Here is a 21,825-nt window from a genome sequence, read left to right as displayed (position 1 = left end):
TAACTTTGCATATATCTCATCCAGTTTGAATTCAGTTTAAATAGTTTTTAATTGGAATGTGTTTAATCTAACCTAAAGGTAATTTTAGAATTTGTTTTGGTCTTTTAACACTTTACAGGGCACTCAGTAAAATGTCTTAAAAATCAAAATTTCAAGCCAGTAGTGTTATTGGAATCCAGGACAAGACCTTATTACCTTTGTAACATTCAAAAAATAGGGATATTTTGATGGAAAACATTAATATCAATGAAATAACAAGAAACGAAACTTGCCCGAATATATTACGAAAAATAACAAAAGTATATAGGAATATATAACTTAAGAAATTCATGAAAAACACTCTGAGAGTGAAAGAAACACATTTTTGATACAACATAACCTTAGAGGCATTAATGCTGATACCGGCGCTTACATTTTTTTGTTTATAAACCTAAATAGAATTGTTAACTAGGCTTATTAAATTTTTAATCTTTACTTTTTAACTTTTTGATTAGGTTTTTACTTGACGTTTTAACTTTTTTTCCCCCAACTTAATTTACAGTAGGTAAATATATCATTCAAGGGCTCACCTTATTGGTCAAATGCCAAAATAAGATGTACAGCCATGTAGTAAGATACTGCTATCTTGTTACATGACAAAAAAAGGGTTAAGTGGTTGTGACATGTAATTTTCTGTGATTAAAATGAGCTCTTAGGCGCCTCCTGTTCACTCTGACTGCAGCTGTCTGAACTGTGGTCCGATCCAAGATGGCGGCTCCTCTACGCACGTCAGCCAGCACCCTTGCCATACTAATGAGGCGTCTACGTATATAATTGGCCCTATGCTTGTATGTCTATGCATGCGACGGCTACACACTCTGGTACAGTAGGTGGCGGTAAGCATCTATAAGCTGTTTACAATCCGCCAAACAAAGGAGAGAAGAAGAAGAATCCGGGCTGGTGCAGCTTCTCACTCAGGTGCTGCTCTCTTCTGGTTCTGCAGGCTTCCCTGGGTTTGTGGGCGGTCAGATGCCTGGTTTCCAGTTCTCAGGTCTGCAGGTAAGAGTTCGGTTCCTCAGAGTTCTGGCACCAGCTGTTAGGCCGTAAAATCAGATTGCAGGAGAAAGTTCTGGAGGCTAGAGTTGCATTGTACCCGGATCAGAGTTCGGATCGATGACTTGAGTCCACTTCCGGTTTGCGCTTGCAAACGGCTTGTAACTAGAGCTGCTTATCTGACCGGAAGTGAAGGAGCAGGCGTTTGGATAAGAGAAGATCGGTCATCGAAACCAGAACCGATACCGGGTTGTGGACCGAGCTGAGCATGCGCAGATCACAGGTTGGTATTTAGCCCGGGGCTCGCGTAGGAAACAGTTTCCACCTAAAAACAGGTGGGTGGGGGGGCCTGAAGGTGCGGTGAGCAGGTTGGAACAGGTGGAGAACAGGTGCAGAACAGGTGGGAGGTCCGTCTCCATGGAGACTGCAGGTCGGGACAGGCAGAACCGGTCAGGTTTAAACTCACAGGTAGGGGCTTCCAGAACCCAATCAGTACCAGATCCAGCTGGAAATCTGCCCAGGCTGCAGCAGGAGGCCAAACATTTCTCCCTGCTTGAATCCCATCCCAGACAGGAGAGGAATGAATAAACTTCCCAGCCTACAGAGACACAGAGATGGATTAACACAAATGCCCGGTGGGCCGGTCCTAATTTCTGCATGCACATACTCTTTGGCCGAAGCTCCTACCTGTGACAGTAAATAACTCAAGGAGCTCAAGATGTTAACTACCTAGATGATGCATGCGGTATATATAGCCCTCCCTTGTCATGCACATCCTTGTGACGGACGGCATATGGTGTGATTTTCTATTTCTTCAAACTGTAAAATCCTTTCAACAAACTAAATTATATTAAAATAAAATGCTCTAAACCAGACTACGATGATCCTCTTATATTTGGCAAATTTATTTTAGAATATTTAGCTGAAATATGTTGCAGTGCTTGATGGCGTTTTGCATCTAAAGGCTAACGTTTCCCGTCTTGCGTGCATTGTTGATATCTGGCAACCATTGTTGTGTCAGTGTTAATAACCAAATCCAGTAAAACCGCATTATAGTAGTCTGGTGATGGTTGTCTTGTGATGCTTCAAGATAGATCGGTTAATGTACAATGTGTTTCACATTTGAGATGCACACATTTCACTGTGCGGGGGTTGGGGGGGGTGGCAGCAATAAGTGGGCTGGTGTAGATGGAAAAACGCCAGGGCCGAAAATTGTTCCCAGGAGCCTTAGGGAACTTAAATAAGGCGGCTCTATCCTTATGGGGGTTAAAGTAAAAAGGTGCGACCCAACATGTTCTAATGGGTTCTAAATCTGGACTGCAGAACTTTTAGTCTTTGGTTCCTACATGACAATCAGTCCAACACTCAAACCACATGCTGCAGTCTTCTTCTCCTCTCCCTCCAAATGGGGGGCAGTAACAGACCCAGACCTTTATCAGCACCATCATGTTTCTCCTGTTAAAGGCTTCCTCTGTCCTCCACCTTTCAGACGTGTCTCTGCTCCAACAGCAGGACTCTGGAGAACCTGCCTGCAGCCTAAAGCCTGGTTTATGCTCAGAAACTAGGTCGTCTGCGCAGTTAACGCAGATATGCCCCCCTCCCTTTCGCAGACAATCTGGTGCACCTCCCCAAAATTATAGGTGGATGACAGCCGACTGAAAATCAACCATGTTTGATTTTCTCCCGACCTCACAATTCCTGATCGTTAGGTGCTCGTGAGAGGCTGATCACCCCTCATTATCCCCTGTTCACTACATGATGTACGATCAGGCTGAAAATTAGCCCAATCGAAAAAATTCTCACACGACTGGAAAGTCGCCCTGAAAAGGCCAAAATATCGCACAGTAAGCCCGGCTTTACATGTAATTTATCCTAATATTCCAAACACATTTCTTAGTTCATAGGCTGCATGTGAGGCATTGATAACAGCACCCCAAACATTTAAATTAACTTGAACCTAACTTGATTTATGCAAATTTCTGGTGTATTGGCGGTATTTTATTTTACATTTTTGGAACGCCACTCAGAGTGGCATTAAACAAGCACATAGCTAAGTCACTGCACTGCTGAGTTATTGGATCTCTGGTTCCACGCTGAATGTTCTCAAGGTGTGTATAGCTCATTATCTCAAAGATCCAGTCCTGCTGTTAAAAAGATGAAATGCTCCAATATGGGGGGCTTGTGGCTGATTGTGAACCCATAATCTGTAACAGGCCCTAGTGTGGCTCTGGTTCCAAGTGGTTCTGCTGATATTGGAGATCCTCTCACATTGGACATGCCCATCTCAGTTTGGCTCCTCCAGCTGGGCCAAACCCAGTGTTTCCATGGCTGCCTCCTTTTTCTTTAGGATGCTAATGTCTGGAAAGTTTCTCTTGTACTTTAATTGGGGTCTCTGATCACAGTACTGTCCGATTGTCCTCAGGATGAAGTTCTGGCTCAGGGCCCAAAGGTCCTGGTTACAGGTGCGACCGGCCTCCTTGGCCGGGCCGTCTGCAGAGAGTTTCAGAGCCATGGCTGGGTGGTGACTGGGACCGGATTCCGGAGAGCCCGGCCCCGCTTCCTGAGGTGTGACCTGACTGACGAGGATGCCGTCAGGAGACTGCTTCAGGAGTATAAGGTAAAATGTTGAGTTTCTGTAATGTTGAGTTTCTGTCGGACTTTCATAGGAAACCCATACACCACACTGACGCACTGAACATCGTGGAGTCCAGCATGAGACTATAAGAACCCCTGGTGGTTTGGTCTGGCCCATCTAATAACGTTAGATCCTGGTTTTTATATATGCGAACTGGTCCAGAGAACCGGTGCTCAGAACCAGGACTCTTTGGTCGTCAGATGGTCGTAATGGTCAACTTGACATTTTGTTCTGGATCCAGAGGTTAGCTGAAACAATGAGAACATCTTGGAAACCAGGTTATCCTTTGTGAAACTCTGATGCTTTAAAGTAGTAGGGAAATCATTTTTAAATGTCAAATCATTCTGGCTTAAACATGTATATTACTCTTTATCAGACATTATTGTCCCAAAATTATAAAAAAAAATAAATAAATCCTGTCTTAAAATCTCTCTTTTTTTTCATTATTTTGTGGAGGCCAGTTAGTTATACATCAGCTTGAACACCTAAATTCGGCCAATCATATATCAACGGTCATCTGTCAACTTTTTTCGGTCATAGCATCTTGATTCATGTGTCACAGCTAATATAGGCAACGGTTGAAATAAGAAATAAGAATCTTTTATTTTACCACTGAGTTACATCCCAGTGTTCACGGGGATATACGTCTTTGTGTTCAGCAGGCGTAGAGCTAACAGAACTGGCAGCGTTGCGAGGCAAGGGCTCAAACATGTACGGCTGTAAGCCTTCTACACCAAACAAAGCTTCTGCCGCCCTGTCGTCCTCTTCCACAACATCTTCATCCCCACTTTCTTCCTCTAAATAAAAAATGGATGACATAGGAGACTCATCCACGACCTCCGCCACTAAACTCTCCTCTTGCATGTTTCCTCTGTCCATAGCGTTCCTTGACAGTGTTGTTTTTAAGTCAACAATTTAGTGCTGCTTGGTCCCAATGGAATTTCCCATTGGGAACCTACTAGCACTAAGTTGCTAACTGGTTAGCAAAATGCTTCTGATAAACCGGCCACAACCAAAAAGCTGGCGAACCTTCCGCCACAACAATCCTGCATCCTTGATAATCAACCAATCACGTTCATTTTATGCACTCGTGTAAAGTCGTGCTCCACTCGGGAGAATTGGGAAATGCAACGGTTTGAACAGCCGCTTCCCTTCGACTTTAAGAAATCATTGTAACCATTCAACAGAGCCTCACTATGGAACCATCTCTGATCTCCTCTGCCTCCGTAGCTCCCAGTACTGAGTAGCTCCCAGTCACATCTTCTACTGCTGGACGCTACAGGGCAGGTACCGGGCTATTAGTACGAGTAGGGCTCGGTATTGTTCAAAAATTTTCGGTTCCGGTACCAATACCGATACCTTCACTTCGATACCGGTTCCTGAACGATACTTTTTTCGATACCAGTTTTATAATATCAATTCGAGAAAAAAAAAAGAAAATCACACAACATAAAAAAGTACAAATCTTGAGTTTTATTTTAAGCTCTGTTTTTCCATTTACATTTTTCCTCTTACATAAAAAAAAAATTCAGTGTCTAATATTCACTGTTAAATTGTGAGGACCTTTTTACTTAGCAGTTTTCCTTTAGAAAAATTACCATGTCTGACAAACAAGCCCGTTGAATGGGATCCTACTGACAGCGCACCGCTGGTATGTGGGGGTCTGAGCGGCTCCGACAGAAATAATATTGGAAGGTAGATATGGATGAACTGACTGCAGTGATTAAGTTTTCAGGTGGATTTTCCCAACATAATAAAACTACTTTATTCCCACTGATCGCAGCAAATATAACTGCCAGGCAAATAAAGGATAGTGTAGCTCCGCCCAACGCGCATCAGAGCCACTTTTGCACTGCGCAGCCAGAGCAGCAAAGCTGCTTCAGCCGCGCGATAGAAGCTGGTACAAGCAGCAAAAAAGAAGCAGCAGACGTGATTTTGCAGCTCCTGCTGTGTCCAGTTTGAAAGCTGCATTCTCCATGAGTGTCTCGCATTATTCACTCCGCTCTGGCTTTGCTCTGCCCACGGGCTGCTGAGAGGAGGATAGTCGCGCTGGCTGCGGTCCGCTCTTCTTGCAGTCAAACACCGAGCGACTTTCTGCTCTTAAATTATTTCCGTGCACAATGTATTGCATTGCGCACTATTGGCATCAGTCTTAATAAAGTGAAGCCGCACTTTTGACCTGGGGGGCATTTTAAAGGGGTTCCGCGACGCTCACAACCAGTTCACATGAACCCTGGCTGTAGGCGTGACCACCTGTGTATTTTTCCTGGATGACGCAATCACGTTAAGTGTTACAGCCAATCACCGAAACTTGGTACCGAAAGACGAGGCATGTTTCGATACTTTGTAGAACCGAAGCATTTCGGTCGGTACCATAAAAGAACCGAAGTTCGGTACCCAGCCCTAAGTACGAGGTAGAACCTCTGTGTCCAGTGTTCACTGATCAACCGAATGCACCAAGTCAACAGCATTTTAAGCTTCTGAAGGATATTTGGGCGGAGAAGCTCAAGCTCTGGCCTTCAGTCAGCCTGCCGGGTCCATGTATAGGGTCTGATAAAAAAGCAGATTAAATCAGTTGTACATTAGCTCCTTCCTGGATTGTTAAAGCTCCTCATGGTCCACAAAAAACATCAGGTTCTGTTTACTTTGACTCAGGGTGGGCGGATCAAGATGTCTGATTAATTTTACTGTGTTTCAGCCCGATGTAGTCATTCACTGCGCAGCAGAACGGCGCCCAGACGTCATGGAGCGTAACTCTGATGCTGCAGTCGGCCTGAACGTTCACGCCACCAGCACGGTGTCCAAGGAGGCAGGTCAGTGGTGACCAGGTGCTGTCAGATGTTCTGGGAATTTTATTGCAGCTTTTTACTGAACAACCAACAATGTTGATCATTCAGTCCGAGGAGCACAAAGACTCTAGTGCGACCCACTCCCTGGCTCAGACCATGATTGTCTCAGAGAACTGACTTTGGGTTTCCATGGACGCTTTGTGGCTCCTCGTGGTCTCCTTTTCCCGGTCCAAATCGCTGTTGATGGGACGTAAAGGTTTTCAGGAGCTCTGTCCGTGTTGGCTGCATCCAGAAGGGTTAAGGTTCTACCATGAGTACTAGGTCAGAGTCCAAAGAGAAAACAGAATGCCTTACTTGAGCCCAGAGAACTACTGATCGGAATCAGTTGATCAGATTCCATTAAAGTTTAGACCACAGGGGAGAACAAGAACTGGAGCAGAACCTGTTACTGTTTTGATAAGGCTTTAGTTATTGTACAAATTCAGGACACATCATTGTTAATTTCAGCAGGAGATTAATGAACCTGAATAAAATGTCTTGCTGATGATTCAACATGGTTTACCTGTTATGACCAGCATCATGTATGTTGCATGTGTGTGTTGTCCACCTGCAGCTGCCTGTGGGGCTGTCCTCATCTACATCAGCACCGACTACGTGTTTGATGGTCGGAACCCTCCGTATGGAGAAGACGACTCTCCCAACCCACTCAATCTGTATGGCCGAAGCAAACTGGAGGGCGAGAGAGAGACTCTCCGACACTGCCCAGGTAGCCTCTGTCCAAGTTGCCTTTTTCCAGGTAGCCTCTGTCCAAGTTGCCTTTTTCCAGGTAGCCTCTGTCCAAGTTGCCTTTTTCCAGGTAGCCTCTGTCCAAGTTGCCCTTTTCCAGGTAGCCTCTGTCCAAGTTGCCTTTTTCCAGGTAGCCTCTGTCCAAGTTGCCCTTTTTCAGGTAGCCTCTGTCCAAGTTGCCCTTTTCCAGGTAGCCTCTGTCCAACTAGCCCCTTTTCAGATAGCCTCTGTCCAACTAGCCTTTTTTCTAGATAGCCTCTGTCCAACTGGCCTTTTTCTAGATAGCCTCTATCCAACTAGCCCCTTTTCCAGGTAGCCTCTGTCCAACTAGCCCTTTTTCCAGGTAGCCTCTGTCTAACTAGCCTGCTTTCCAGAAAGCCCCTGTCCAAGTAGCCTGTTTTCCAGAAAGCCCCTGTCCAAGTAGCATTTTTTCCAGAAAGCCCCTGTCCAAGTAGCCTTTTTTCCAGAAAGCCCCTGTCCAAGTAGCCTTTTTTCCAGAAAGCCCCTGTCCAAGTAGCCTTTTTTCCAGAAAGCCCCTGTCCAAGTAGCCTTTTTTCCAGGAAGCCTTTTTTCCAAGTAGCCTTTGTCTTTATAGCCTCTGACTGGATAGGCTTGGTCCAGGTAGCCTTGTACCATGCAGCTTTTGTCAAAGTAGCCTTTGTCCTGGTAGACTCTTTACTGGTAGCCTTGGTCCAGGTAGCCTCGTACTTGGAAGCCTCTGTCCAAGTAGCCCTTTTCCAGGAAGCCTCTGTCCAAGAAAGCCTTTGTCCTTGTAGCCTCTGTCATGGTAGCCTCTGTCCAGGTAGCCTTTTTCCAAGTAGCCTTTGTCCTTATAGCCTGTGACTGGATAGCCCTGGTCCAGGTAACTTTGTACCAGGCAGCTTTTGTCAAAGTAAGAGTTTTCCAGGTAGCCACCTTCATTTTTTCTTATTGTCCAGGTTAGACACTTGTTTTTTATGTCCAGTAGGTACTGTTGTTACGGTTAAATACAATTTACTCTCTCTTTTCGGCAGAACTTTTATAGCAGGTGGTGCTTATGCTCTGCTCTGTTGTTATTATTATTATTATTTTTTTCTTAACCTGTAAATAAGACCTGGGCTGATGTCAGGTTGGGCAAATGGTACTCGTTATTCCTTAACCTTTCATGGGTACAGCATTTTGAACACAGTGAAGGTGTGAACATCGGCATGAGTCCCACAGGGAACAGGGAAGAGAGGGTGAATTTTTGTCAAAATCTGTGAGGTAGGCTGTGCTATTACTTCCTATTAGCAAAGGACTGTGGGAAACTGCAGCAGCAAATAGGAAGGTTAGAAGTTCCCTGTGCCAAAGAAATTAAGATGGGAAGATCCTGCTTCTTCTTTCTCTCTCCTTCCACAGTTCTCCTGTCAGTCACTTGGTTTTTCTGGGTGTTTAGTGGAGTAAATATGATCACAGGGCCTGCTTTACCAGACCTAGCCTTTGACTGGACAATGAACACTGGACTGATGCTTCTCACATGTTTCAGGTGCAGTGATTCTGCGTGTTCCTGTCCTGTTTGGGGAGGTGGAGTCAGTGATGGAGAGCGCAGTGACGTCTTTATGGCAGAAGATCCAAGAGGCGACGGAGGAGAGCTGCCCGATGGAACACTTCATGCAGAGGTTCCCGACCGATGCTCGAGACGTTGCCACCGTCTGCAGGAAGCTCGCTGAGAGAGCGAGGCAGGTCAGAGCAGTGTCTCAGTTCACCATCTCACAGATTCCACTAGAAGCAGAGTGTTGTTGGAGAGTTTCAGCTGGAAACCTGATAAACAGCATCCGTTAGATCTGAGTTGCTGTTCAAGTGCTTTATATGTTCTATCTTGTTTCACGGGGTGGAGGCTTCCCTTCCAGGTGACGCTCACAAAGTAACAAAATAGCTTCTACATATTTGCATTAGGAAGCTTCATTTCAGCATGTTTTCCATTTCCTGGTCTGCAGATTCTCCCAGGCCACCAACATCGTCAATATCTAATATATTTAATTTGATTTTAACCAGCTCAAAGCTTTTTACTCATAATTCTGCCACAATTTGTCTTTGGGTGTCAGTATTGAAAAGATCCTAGCAACCAAACAGGAAACAAAGCAAAAACACGCAATACTAAATAAAATGCTAAAATAAAAAAGGGCTCTTTTGTGCATAACAAAAAACAAAAAAGCGAAATGAAAAGACATTTACAAAAAAAAAAAACAGTGGAAATACCGTCCAAAAATTAGATAATTATCAGAGCATCTCCAAACTATTTTCTCCGATCTTTACGTTCTGGGAATTTTAAAGAAGCACAAAAAACTACATTTGAGAACATTGGCAAATTTAGAGAACACCTCCAAAACCTCTGAACAAGACCACATTACATCACAGCTATTAGAGCTTCTGAAAAATATTTAAATAAGGTAATAAATAGTGTCTGTGATTTCCCTCCATCTCTTCTGTATCTTCTCATACGGGATCGCTTTTTCAAAGGACGAGGCCAACGTCTTCTACATCACAGCTGATTTATTTAACGTTTTAATTGGTGTGCGGGGAGACGCTGACATTTGGGGTTCACAACATTCTTCATTTTGCAGGGGATTACATTTTAAGGTGGTGGAGTAAATTTGCAAACCTACCTTTTGCAGCAATGGTTTTTGGTCTTACAAATTAGCGCCTTTAGTGGGACATCCATCAATCCATCCGTTTTCTGTCATGACATGCAGTGTCAGGAGGGGTGCTGGTGCCTATCTCCAGCTGTCTACGGGTGAGAGGCGGGGTACACCCTAAACAGGTTGTCGGTTCATCACAGGGCAACACGGAGACAAACAGGACAAACAACCATTCACACACAAACTCACAACTTAAGACAATTTAGAGAAACCAATTAACCTAACAGTCATTTTTTCTGGACTGTGGGAGGAAGCCGGAGTACCTGGAGACAACCCATGCATGCTCAGGGAGAACATGCAAACTCCATGCAGAAAGAGCCGGGCAGGTAATCAAACCCGTTTCTTCTTGCTGTAAGGTGGCAGTGCTACCAACTGTGCCCTTGTGCGACATTCTTGGCATAAAATTCAAACCAGTGCGGTATATTGCTTATCCGAAACACCTGCTGTCGCCAAATTTTGCTTCCCGGTTGCTGTAGTGTGCATGTGTGCCCAGCAGAAAATAATCCTATTTGGATGAGAGGTTTATAATGTATTCGAAGTGTGTGGGAGAAAAATTTAACTATAAGGGAAATTGATGCAGAGGGCTTAACAGCGTCGTGCGACTATGTTCTCGATAGCTGCGATAGTCATTTTAAACTATTGTGCGTGGAAAAACTCGAGATACATTGAGTATATTCGAAATATCGTCTACCCCTACTTGTAGTGACGTTGGAGAGGAAACCTCTATATGAAGAGAACGAAATCTCCAGAAGAACTAGAACCAAGCACAGTGTGAGCGGTCTTCTGTTGAGGGCGATTGGGGTTCAAGGAGACAGAAGCAGACATACTCTTCTCTTTCTGTCTCGGACCATTCAGAGGGAAACCTGTCAGCCTGGACTCTTGTTGCTGTAGAGTTTCTTCTTTGGTCATCCTTGTTATAATGTTATAATTTAATCCCATTTTTGACTATTTATGTATGATTTAGGGTTTATGTTTGAGGGAAGAAGTGAATCGATTCTACGTATTGTTGTCTGAAACACCAACAATCTTCACATCTGACAGCAACGCCGTTATGTCGAGTCAAAAAGAGGCAGAAAGCTTGCATTCTCCAATGGATGGAGTTGGATTTTTGTCTCAAATGTGTAAAATGCGTTTCTGATGGAGCAAGTATAGCATTGGTAAAAGAGTGAGGGTTTGGCTAACATTGGATTGAACACTCACGATTTATTGTTCACTGCTAAATGGATCCTGACACTCCTAAATTTCTAGAGTACCATTGCAGCATCCATCCACCAGATCACATCTAAGCAGGTTTACTAATAGTAATTTGAACGCCTAAAAGCTCAAAGTAATATATGTATAGTGATAAAACACAAAAGTCATATAAAAAAAGAGGCAAATCAGAGCACGCCTGTAAAATCTGTTCACCTCCAGTGTTTGGCAAGACAACCTCTAGTTCTACAGCAAACACACAAGGAAAGATTTACTTCCACCTTCAAGGAAATGTGGACTAACAGGGATAAAATCAAAACCAGTTCTTTAAAGACCAAGTCCTAGACTAAACTCTCCTAGACCTAGACTGAATTCTCAAAGACTGCAAACTCCTAGACCTTGGCTGCACACACCTGGACCACACCCTCCTAGACCTAGAACACACTCTCCTAGACTTTCTGTACTTTCTGTATGGCACCCTCCTTGATTGTGCCCTCTTTGACCTAGACTGCGTCCTCCTAGTCCTAGACTGCACCCTCCTACATGGCACCCTCCTAGACCTTACCCTCCTACACCTATACAGCACACCCCTGGTCCATTGACTGCACCCTCGGATACGGGACTCCCCTGGACCTAGACTGCACCCTCCTATACGGCACCCTCCTAGACCTAGACTGCACCCTCCTAGACCTAGACTGCAACCTCCTATTCGCACCATATCTGCAGTTGAGGCGGTCACACTGGAAGACGTAGACTGACTCAAACTCCAAACCACATATATACCAAAATAACAAAATTATCAATACATTCTGATGAACTTATACATCACTTGCTGTTTTATCTATGAATGTAATTTTGATAGTTGAGAAAAATATCGTAATATATATACAGTGATATTGCAATATCGTGATATCGTTTCGTGACCCAACAATTGTGACATGTATCGTTTTGCAACACCCATACCAATACTCACCCCTAATTGGAACATCTAAGGCTCATCCAGGCCTTGTCGGCAAATTGCAAGTAAAATCTAATCTGCTTATTAAATATATCTGGATTTTAAATCTAGTATGAACAGGAGTGTTATGTCTGTTTGATGATCCAGCATTTTCTAGAAAAGGTTTTGCTTTGGTAATGACAGACGGAACCTGGAAAGCGTTACCAAAAAAATGCTGAAACAAAACATAACGTCATTTACTTAAAAAAATTATGTTAATTGAAATTATAATCTATGACACAGTAAAACCACAAAATCTTATCTTTAACCAATCATTTCAAATAGAATTATTTCCAAATAAGATGATGATGGAAAAAATCGTACCCTTTTATAAAAGTGATGACCATTTCTATTCAAATTACAGACCAGTTTTACCATTAGCTCTGTTTCAAAGATCTTAGAAAAGAAATGTTTGCAAAAAGACTAGATAACTAGAAAATCAAATTTATGATGTTATGAACAGTTTGGTTTCAGGGCAGGTCGGTCCACTTCAGCGGCCGTAATGAATGTATTGCTTGTGTGATAGATGAGAAATACACAGTGGGGATTTAAAGAACCATTAATCAAAGCTGGTTGTTTAATAATATTTTGTTTTATTCAGGCCGTGCATATGCATGGCTGGTGAGTTATCCTGAAAATGGCTTCCAGTTCGTATGTTATAAGACTTGGAAATCAGGAATACTGAGGGTGAAATATGGGGCTCCATGCTGGCCCCTAAGCTGTTCATTAGATCTATTAATGATATCTTTAGGGCTTCAGATGGGCTAAAATAGGTTACAGTTACAAATAACAGATGACTTTATTTTGTTCATGGGGAAACCAGATTCTCAGTGTTATGAAGAAAGGACTTGATAAAACTAAATAAAAGATTTTATATCAACTAATTTTCTTTTATAAAACAAAAAAAAAACTGGGTACAGACATATTAAAAAATAGCAAATTAAATGAAGTCGTTTTGGAAAGTGTCTAAAATAAATTTCTTAGGAAATTGACTGCAAATTAATCTGGAAATCTCACCTAGTTTTTACACAGACAAAATTGATTAAATAATACTACCATATTAATGTTAGACTGTTATCTCATTTACCATTTATCGCCTACCAGTTACAAAATCCAAAATATAGGCTGCGGAAAAGAGCCATAAGGACAATCATTTATTCAACATATAATCAATCTACCAAACCCAGATTTCTTCCTTTTTAAAGCACTAAAGTTCAGTGATCTTGTATATCTTTATACTTCATTGGTAATGTATAAAATTAAAAAAAGGTTATTGTTAAAAAAAATTTTTTTAAATTAGAGAAAGTAAATCTAATCTCGGCTAGTGGATATGTTTGGAGATTAACTGTTTCCAGTAATGTTGGGAATTTATGGAATAATCTTTATCAAGAACTGTAACTCGATTTCATACTTTGAGAACTTGAAAACTTCAAATAGAGTAAGAGTATGTTCTGTTTGACATTGTCTCCTAGAAATCTTTTCAGCTAGATGGAAAGTAGGTAGATAGGATTCAGCTTAAGCCTTTTTGGCGAAACGTATGAATTTTTTTTTTTGCTATTATGTAACATTGTTTAAGAAATACACATATGTTGTATTTTAATCGTAACATATTTAAAATTTTTATTTTACCAAAATAAAGGAAATTTAAAATTCAGTGCAGGGTTTGGGTTTATATTTGAAACGTTGCTTGTGTGTGGCTAAAGGACAGTATCACATTAGTGTCGCTGTTTGTTCTTTCTGCTTCTATTTGATTTAGTTTTATTTAGTTTATTAATTTCTCGGAGGATGCGCTGAATCCCTCCTAACGCATTAACTAACGCAGAAGGTCACACATGAAAGGAAGTCCTGAGACCAATCAAACCCATTTTTCTCTCTGCAGGATCCGTCCATCCGAGGAATCTTCCATTTTTCGGGGAAAGAGCAGATGACCAAGTATGAGATGGCTGTGGCCATGGCGCAGGCCTTCAACCTGCCATCCAATCACCTCATCCCTGTGAGTCAGCTGACTTTACTGGGACAGTACCCAGTGAGCTGTTTAACTTGATGAATTTAGTTGCTTGTTTCAGATGGTTCTGTTGTAATGGTGTCTCTGTAACATCCACAGCTGACTGAGCAGCCAGCTGGGTCAACTCCTCGTCCAATCAACAGCCAGCTAAACTGCTCCCGCCTGGAGCTGCTGAACCTGAGCGTCGAGCCTCGAGCGTTCTCCACCTCCATCGTGGAGTGCCTGTGGCCGTTCACGGCTGACAAACGTTGGAGACAGACCGTCTTTCACTGAGGGGTTCTCGTTGGGATGAACAGGATGAATCTTAGCTAATATTGTAACTGCTTCAAATGTGAAAACAAAAGTTTTGGTTTGAATTTCTTCCTCTTTAAAACGTCCCTAAAGATGCATGTGTTGGAGTCCTGATAGCCCCCTGAAGGCTGCATCCATGATGTAGAAACTGAAGTGACTCCGCTTTGTCTCATTGTAAAGAGACTGAGTTTACCTGTCCACCCTAACTGCTCCTCAGTGTTTGATCTAAATCTAATTATGGTTTGGATTGTTCACATTAATCAGCTGCACCTCTTATCTGATGTCACTGACATGTTAGTAATAATAGATTATCCACAGATGATGTATATATGTTAACAGCATGAAACTGAGTATTTGTTGCTGCTTAATTAATTGAATAATAAAAGAGGTTGAATATCTTATTTTGTCTGTAAATGTCATCAGAGGTAAAAACTGATCTGATCCGAGTTATAATGCCCCCTATAGGTTGGAGTCCAACTGGTCCTGTATCCAGTCTAAGCCACATTTATAACCGGCAAACTTTTTGAGGAAAACCTGATCGGATTCGGAGAGATGGCATCCATCCTACTTTGGATGGAACAGCTCATCTTTTCTAGGAGTCTGACCAAATTTTTTTCTCTTTCAAACCCTGACATACTAGGGTACGAGGAAGCAGAGTTGCACTTGAACACACCTTTCTGCAGTTTCTCTGCTGTTACCCAGTCTTTATTTGTGAGTTAATTATTCTTGCCCATGACCAAAACCAGATAAATTGGAAAAGATCTCAAAGGAGTACATCATCCATCCCTCCATTCTCTAACATGCTTAATCCCAAGTGAGGGGACCCTAGACAGGTCGCCAGTCCAGCGCAGGGTGTACATCATGATTATCTAATTAAATGTGTTTTATCTAACATATCTCTTCAAAAAGTGTTAGTTAATGACTTGATTTGTGATAGTCGAATACGGTAGATTTGTTGCCTTATAGAAACTTGGCAACAGCAAGATATTATGTGAGCATAAATGAGGCAAATCCCTCTGGCTATTCACATTTGCATATACCGTTCCATATAAATTCTGTGTGAGGAGCAGCAACATTCTTTCATTCTGATGTAATGATTACTCCAAAGTCATTCCAACTGAGTCTGAGAATCTTTAGTATACTCCAAAGTCAGTTAATGATTACAACTCTTGAATATTTAACCCTTAGTTTCCCTAATCCAAATTTCAAACCAACAAAACCTTTTCTTCTTGTAACTTTGTATTGTTCATTAGGTCCTTAAGCTGAATCTTTAGATGAGTTTTCAGAGTTCCTATCAGATTTAGTACCGACAAGGTGATCATAGTGGGAGATTTTACCATCCATGCTGACATTGAAGGTGATGGCTTAAATTTAGCATTTAGTGCTATCTTAGACTTGACTGGCTTTGTTCAAAATGTGACTAGTCCCTCACATTCTCTTCTTCGTAAACTGAGCGTTTTGGTGACGTGGTATTGTCCTCAATTTTTAATAAACGTCAACATTACTTTAACAGGGTTCTCCTGCCCCAAAAAGGGAGGTTTAATTTCAGCAGATAGTTATAGGATAATGCAGTTATATATTGTAACGAATCTGTTCCACTTTCCAGTTCCTCTGTATCATTGAACAATACAGCAGAGGGCAACCATTTTATTCTCCTTCTAAAATGGATGATTTTGTTGATGGAGTTACTAGTTCTCTGCGTACTGCCTTAGACAAAAGGCCCCCATTTGTAAAGAAAACCTGGTTTAATGCAGAGCTGCACAATTAGAAGCAAAATGCTATGAAATTGGAGAGAAAATGGTGCTCTACATGCCTACAGGAATCCTACCTAGTCTGGTGAAACAGTTTACTGCTGTATAAAATGAGATCATTTGCATTTCCTCCAAATATGATTTTTTTTTTAGGCTAGTAGGCATCTTATGTAACTATAAGATCTGAGCCATGTTTAGCCCGTTATAAACCAGTTGAACATTCAGAGTTAGCAAAACTATCATCTTCTTCTAAGGATTCTACTTGTATGTTACATCCAGTCCCAAACAAGTTATTTAAAGTCATAGAGAAGCGGCTGTTCCAACTGTTGCATTTCCGAATTCTCCCGAGTGGTGCACAACTTTACATGAGTGAATAAAGCAAATGTGATTGGTCGATTATCAAGACGGCGGGATTGTTGTGGCGGAAGGTTTGCAAGCAAGTTTGGTTGTGACTGGTGTCTTGGAAGTCTCTTGCTAACCAGTTAACAACTTAGTGCTAGTAGGTTCCCAATGGGAAATTCCATTGGGACCAAGTAGCACTAAATTGGTGACTTAGAAACGACACTGTCAAGGAAAGCTATGGACAGAGGAAACATGCAAGAGGAGAGTTTTGTGTCGGAAGTCGTGGATGAGTCGCCTCCATAATAAATTTTTTATTTATTTGTTTAGTTGTTGTGGAAGAGGACGGCAGAAGCTTGGTTTGGTGAAGAAGGCTTACAGCCGTACATGTTTGAGCCCTTGCCTCGCAACGCTGCCAGTTCTGTTAGCTCTACGCCTGCTGAAGACACAGACGTCCATCACCGGGAACACTGGGACGAAACTCAATGGGAAAGGAAATGATTCTTATTTCTTCTTTCAACCGTTGCATATATTAGCTGCAACATATGAATCAAGATGTTATGACCAAAAACATTTGATTGACAGATGACCGTTGATATATGATTGGCCAAATTTAGGTGTACAAGCTGACGTATAACTAACTGGCCTGCAGACGATGCCATAGTTTGACCTGCTAATTTTCTGTGAAAAAATAAAGATGAGCACTGGATATGATTAATAATATTAAAATATACTGTATCCAGGTACTGTACAGTATGTTTGAAAAAATAAATTTTTATACATCACTGAAACAGAAAAAAATATCTTAATATTTTAATCAATAAAGCTTTAATGGGATAGCTTTGTTTTAGCAAATAAAATGTGTTGTGTTGTAAAAATAAGAGACCATTTCCACAAAATAGCATTTGCAAATTTTTTTTATTAAGATAGCGCAAGTTATTTCTTGAATTTTCTTTTATTTTGGGAACATTTTTCCCTCAAACATAACTTTGCACCTGCTGGAATTGAACCAGCGACCCTGGAGTCTCTCTTTCTCTTCTCCCCTTCTACCCCAAACAAAAAAACAAAAATATCTGCATCATATCTGGGACAAGCTCACTGCGACACACTGCTGACACACTTACTGAAATCCTTTGCTTTGTCTTCTATCATGACAAATTTCTGAAGTGTTTTACAGTTGTAAGGTATAACTGGTCTTGTCAATGTATTTGACAGTTTTTATAGAGCCAACCCACCCTGCAACACATTACTTGCGCCGGGCATACACTGTACGATTTTTTTGCCTTTTTTGGGCTGATTTTCCGGTCGTGGCAGAATTTTTTCGAGTTTCAGCCCCATTGTGCTTCCTGCGTTGTCTAGTATACAGGGGAAAACGAGGTCAGGTATTGTAAGATCAGGAGAAAATCAAACCTGTTTGACATTCAATCGGCTGTGGTAGGGTGCTGGTAGGCAAATCCTGCTGTTGAAGCAGAACTACGATTGACCAGAACCTTGAGCACTGTGCATGTGCAAACAAGGGAGTTTTTCTTGTTGTTATTCTTCCACATCGATAAGTCCGATCTGCGCCATCTCTCGGCACAGATTAAGTCCAACGTGTGGTTTACACGCTGGACTCAGAACCAACATCTGAGCTGTAAACTTTTATATCCTGCAGTTTCATAGTACAGTTTGAGCTGTAGCTGAGTACAACTATTAGAAATATCATACAGTGTATGCCCAGCTTTAGGCACTGCCCTTGCCATTAAATTATTCATAAAAAAAATTATTTTTATGTTCACATTTTTCACGTTTGCAATAAAAACCTTGATAATAGTAAGACACAATCTAGTTTGGTTGACTGTTTTACTTCCATTTTCAGCCATTTGCTACATTTGTGTAACTCTTCTATAGTTCTTAAGATTGTAGTCCCAATATGGGAAGCAGGATTTCGGTTGTATAATGGCACCTGTCAAGCAGAAGGCTGCCTGGATTCACCACAGCAGTCCAGATCTCCTATCCTACCCAGAATAGTGTTCTAACTGTTGACCCCCTCAAATACAAAGGGATATTAGCTAGGAACAGGAGGTAGGAGCTACAATTTTCCCGTTTCAAAACGAGCCATAGCTTGTCTTTGTTTGGGAACGAGTTGAATAAACTATATAGCAGAAACATGATCTTATTAGATTTACGAAGAACCTTGGAATGCGGGTTATCCAGATGTTTTGTGTAACTCCAGAACTGTGCAAACATCTACTATGCCATTTTTGAAGTGGTGTGTATTAGAATTTTCCCTATACAACTTGTTCATTTCCAATACGATACCAATATTGCAGCTTTGTGAATTGGTATTGACTTTGCATTACTGATATTGACCTAATATGAAATTAGCACAAATTGTACCAGTTTCATTACTTATTTTATACTGTAGAATGTTAGAAAAGGCTTTATAAAGTATCCTAAAAAGGGGGAAAAAAGCAGAAGCTGAGTCCTTCTATCAGCATGAAGATATTGGAGATTTTAGATGTGGGCCGATAAAATACGATTTTAGTTTTTTTGGCTGATATCGGACCAATATCCGATATTAATATCAGATTGTGACATCCATAGCGTGCATCATTTCCTTCTATTATCATAGAAAATGGTTCTCATGTGGATTCCTGCGGTGTTTTGCCGTGGTGAATTTTCATGTGAGCTTTTAAATATTTTTTTCTAGAGTAACTTTTTCCACATATTACACAGAAATTAGCCGTCTCATTATTGTGAATAGAGAAGTGAACTTTTAAGCTACTGCTTACGCAAAATCCTTTCCCACAGATCCCACACAAAAAGAGCTTCTCATCGGTGTGGATCGTCATGTGATCAGTCAGCCTACCTTTTACGGTAAAACATTTTCCACAGATCGTACAGGAGAAAGGCTTTTCACCTGTGTGAGTTCTGATATGTGTATCAAGCTTAGACTTATGGGTGAAGCTTTTTCCACAAGACAGACATTTGAAAGGTTTGTCACCTGTATGAAGTCTGATGTGTGTATCAAGATTACATTTATGAGTGAAGCTTTTACCACAAGAGGGACATTTAAAAGGCTTGTCCCCTGTGTGAAGTCTGATATGTGTATCGAGATTACATTTGTGAGTGAAGCTTTTTCCACAGGACAGACATTTGAAAGGCTTCTCACCTGTGTGAGTTCTGTAATGTCTAACCAGATGACTTTTCCTAGCAAAGCTTTTCCCACAAGATACACATTCAAAAACCTTCTCACCTGTGTGAACTCTCATATGGTCGTTTACACGAGTTTTTGATATGAAGCTTTTCTTGCAAGTCCTACAGGAAAAAGTCCTTTGACCTGTGTGAGTTCTCAAGTGTTCAGTCAAATGACCTTTCACAGTAAAATTTCTATGACAAACAGTGCAGGAGAAAGGCTTCTCACCTGTGTGAGTTCTGATGTGTTTATCAAGCGCAGACCTATTAATGAAGCCTTTACCGCAGTGCAGACATTCATAAATCCTCCCACCCGTGTGAGTTCTCGTGTGAACTGTTAGATGTGCTTTTCTCATGAAGCTTTCTCCACATGTCAGACATGGAAAAGGCTTTTCACCTGTGTGACTTTTCGAGTGTACAGTCAGGTCACTATTTTGAGAATAAAAATCACCACAAGTTGTACAAGAGTACAAATTGTTATCTTTGTGAGTGTCCTCTTGCAAGTTAGGTTTTAAAACATCAACAGTTTCTTTACAATTTAAGTTTTCCTGACATCTACTTTATTTGGGCCCTTTATGTCGCTTTGAACCTGAGTCGTTTTGATCCTGCTTCTGAATTGTATTCGAGTCCTGAGGGATGAATTGGTTCCTGATTGGTTCTTTTTCAGTCTGGGTCTTTTCATGTAAAGGAGTCATAATAAATGTATCTTCAGTCTCCAGTTTGAGAAGAAGCTGCTCTTCATGCTCATTTATGGGGAGCTCTATTGTCTCCTCTTTAGTCCAGGTAGTGTCTAGTTCCTGGTGTTCTTCTTTCATCTGCAGAGGTCCAGGTTCCTCTTGGTCCAAACTGCAAATCCTCTCCTGTTTATAGAGCTGCTGGTCATAGAAAGTCTCCTCTTTGCCAACATAATCTTGTAGGTGGTCTGGAAACACAAACACAAGAGAAACGCTCTCTATTGTAGATTAAAGAAAGTAGACTTCACTTTAAACCTTAATATGAATGAAGATACTTTTAAAATCCACTGACGCTACAAGCATGCTTAGTGTGAGGGACTGCATTCCAGTCAATGAGTCGATGCAATCAACTGGTTTTCTTTAGATAGAAAACTTTGAATCAATTTGACTGGATGATCTGATGAACAGTTAAGTACCTTAAGATGAGATTTGTTGTGACTTGGCACTATATAAATAAACTGTATTGAATTACTATAGATATGTGTATAGAATGACTCTGCATATGATACACAAAATGGAAAATGGAATTATCTACAAAGATCCAAGCACTAAAGAAAAGGCAACAATATTAACAAAAGCAGAATCATTAGGAGCACATAATAAATGTTGGAGTAAATGCCCCTGACTTGGAAGGAAATGTTCTAAGAAGATATGTATTTTATTTTTAAATAGAATAAAAAAATAATGCTAGAATCATAATTCTGATTTGTCAGTAATGTCAGCATGTTTCATACCTATTCGGTGTAAAATGAGCAGGGGGGTCCTGGTAAAATCTAGCAGTCTGTGCTGATCGTCCATCTTTTCCTCGGACATACCAAGGCTTTTTCTATGAATGTTTCTTCAGTAGGAGTTAAATGATGCGCTGCTTGAAGGTGGACTTAAACGTCTCACTCATAGATTCTTCTTCTTGTGTTTTTTTTTCCGGTAACAGATTAGCGCCACCTGCTGCCTTTCACTGGCGGAAAGGTGCACAACACGAATCAAAATCCAGTATATATTAAAAAGAAATACGGGTTATAAGGACAGTAAATAATTTGATGGTATATTGTGGAACCATATGACAATATAATCGACCCTGACTGAACATGAAGAATTTTTAGGAGAGTTAATGCTGCTAACAGCTAACGACACATTTCTTCTTCATCATCTTAATGCACATCACACCCTAATGCTGCCACCTTCTGGATGAATTAAATATTTCATATTGTGACCTAAAACAGTTCAGATCAAACAATAAACACAGATACAATAGTAATGCATGAGAACCACTGATACAGTTTACATGTTAATATAAAGTTTTTATAATTTTAGCACAAAAAAAAACAACAACAAAAATTATTGCAAAATATAAATTTAACTGATAATTCTTTTCTCTATAAATATTTGGGGTCTGTTTGCAAGTATAGTGGGGCACAAGGGGATATAGTTGTGTGTGCTAAAG

The 21,825-nt window shown here is 41.1% G+C and overlaps 2 protein-coding genes across 3 annotated transcripts; one reads left to right on the top strand and one right to left on the bottom strand.

The window, feature by feature from the left end:
• Nucleotides 1-882: 882 nt before the first annotated feature.
• Nucleotides 883-14,784, top strand: mat2b (methionine adenosyltransferase II, beta). Of its 2 annotated transcripts, none has more exons than XM_038288341.1 (7): nt 883-1,038; nt 3,455-3,649; nt 6,366-6,480; nt 7,070-7,222; nt 8,747-8,943; nt 13,967-14,080; nt 14,192-14,784. In XM_038288341.1, exons 1-7 carry the CDS (start codon nt 1,009-1,011, stop codon nt 14,363-14,365), a joined length of 978 nt encoding a protein of 325 aa, XP_038144269.1. In that variant the 5' UTR covers nt 883-1,008; the 3' UTR covers nt 14,366-14,784. The 2 variants fall into 2 exon arrangements, with proteins under 2 accessions (XP_038144269.1, XP_038144270.1); XM_038288342.1 differs by lacking the exon at nt 883-1,038 and adding an exon at nt 1,151-1,315.
• A 3,490-nt stretch (nt 14,785-18,274) lies between these two features.
• On the bottom strand, nt 18,275-21,323 carry LOC119785593 (gastrula zinc finger protein XlCGF8.2DB-like). The gene is made up of 2 exons (XM_038288320.1): nt 21,119-21,323; nt 18,275-20,572 (listed from the first exon to the last, which is right to left on the bottom strand). The coding sequence occupies exon 2, from the start codon at nt 20,004-20,006 to the stop codon at nt 19,098-19,100; it is 909 nt and encodes a 302-aa protein (XP_038144248.1). The 5' UTR covers nt 20,007-20,572; nt 21,119-21,323; the 3' UTR covers nt 18,275-19,097.
• Nucleotides 21,324-21,825: the final 502 nt, after the last annotated feature.

Source organism: Cyprinodon tularosa, unplaced genomic scaffold, assembly GCF_016077235.1.
Source record: "Cyprinodon tularosa strain WSP-4 unplaced genomic scaffold, ASM1607723v1 ctg251, whole genome shotgun sequence".
NCBI lineage: Eukaryota > Metazoa > Chordata > Actinopteri > Cyprinodontiformes > Cyprinodontidae > Cyprinodon > Cyprinodon tularosa.
Note: the sequence above shows the minus strand (reverse complement) of the source record. Positions and strands in the feature narration are given on the sequence as shown.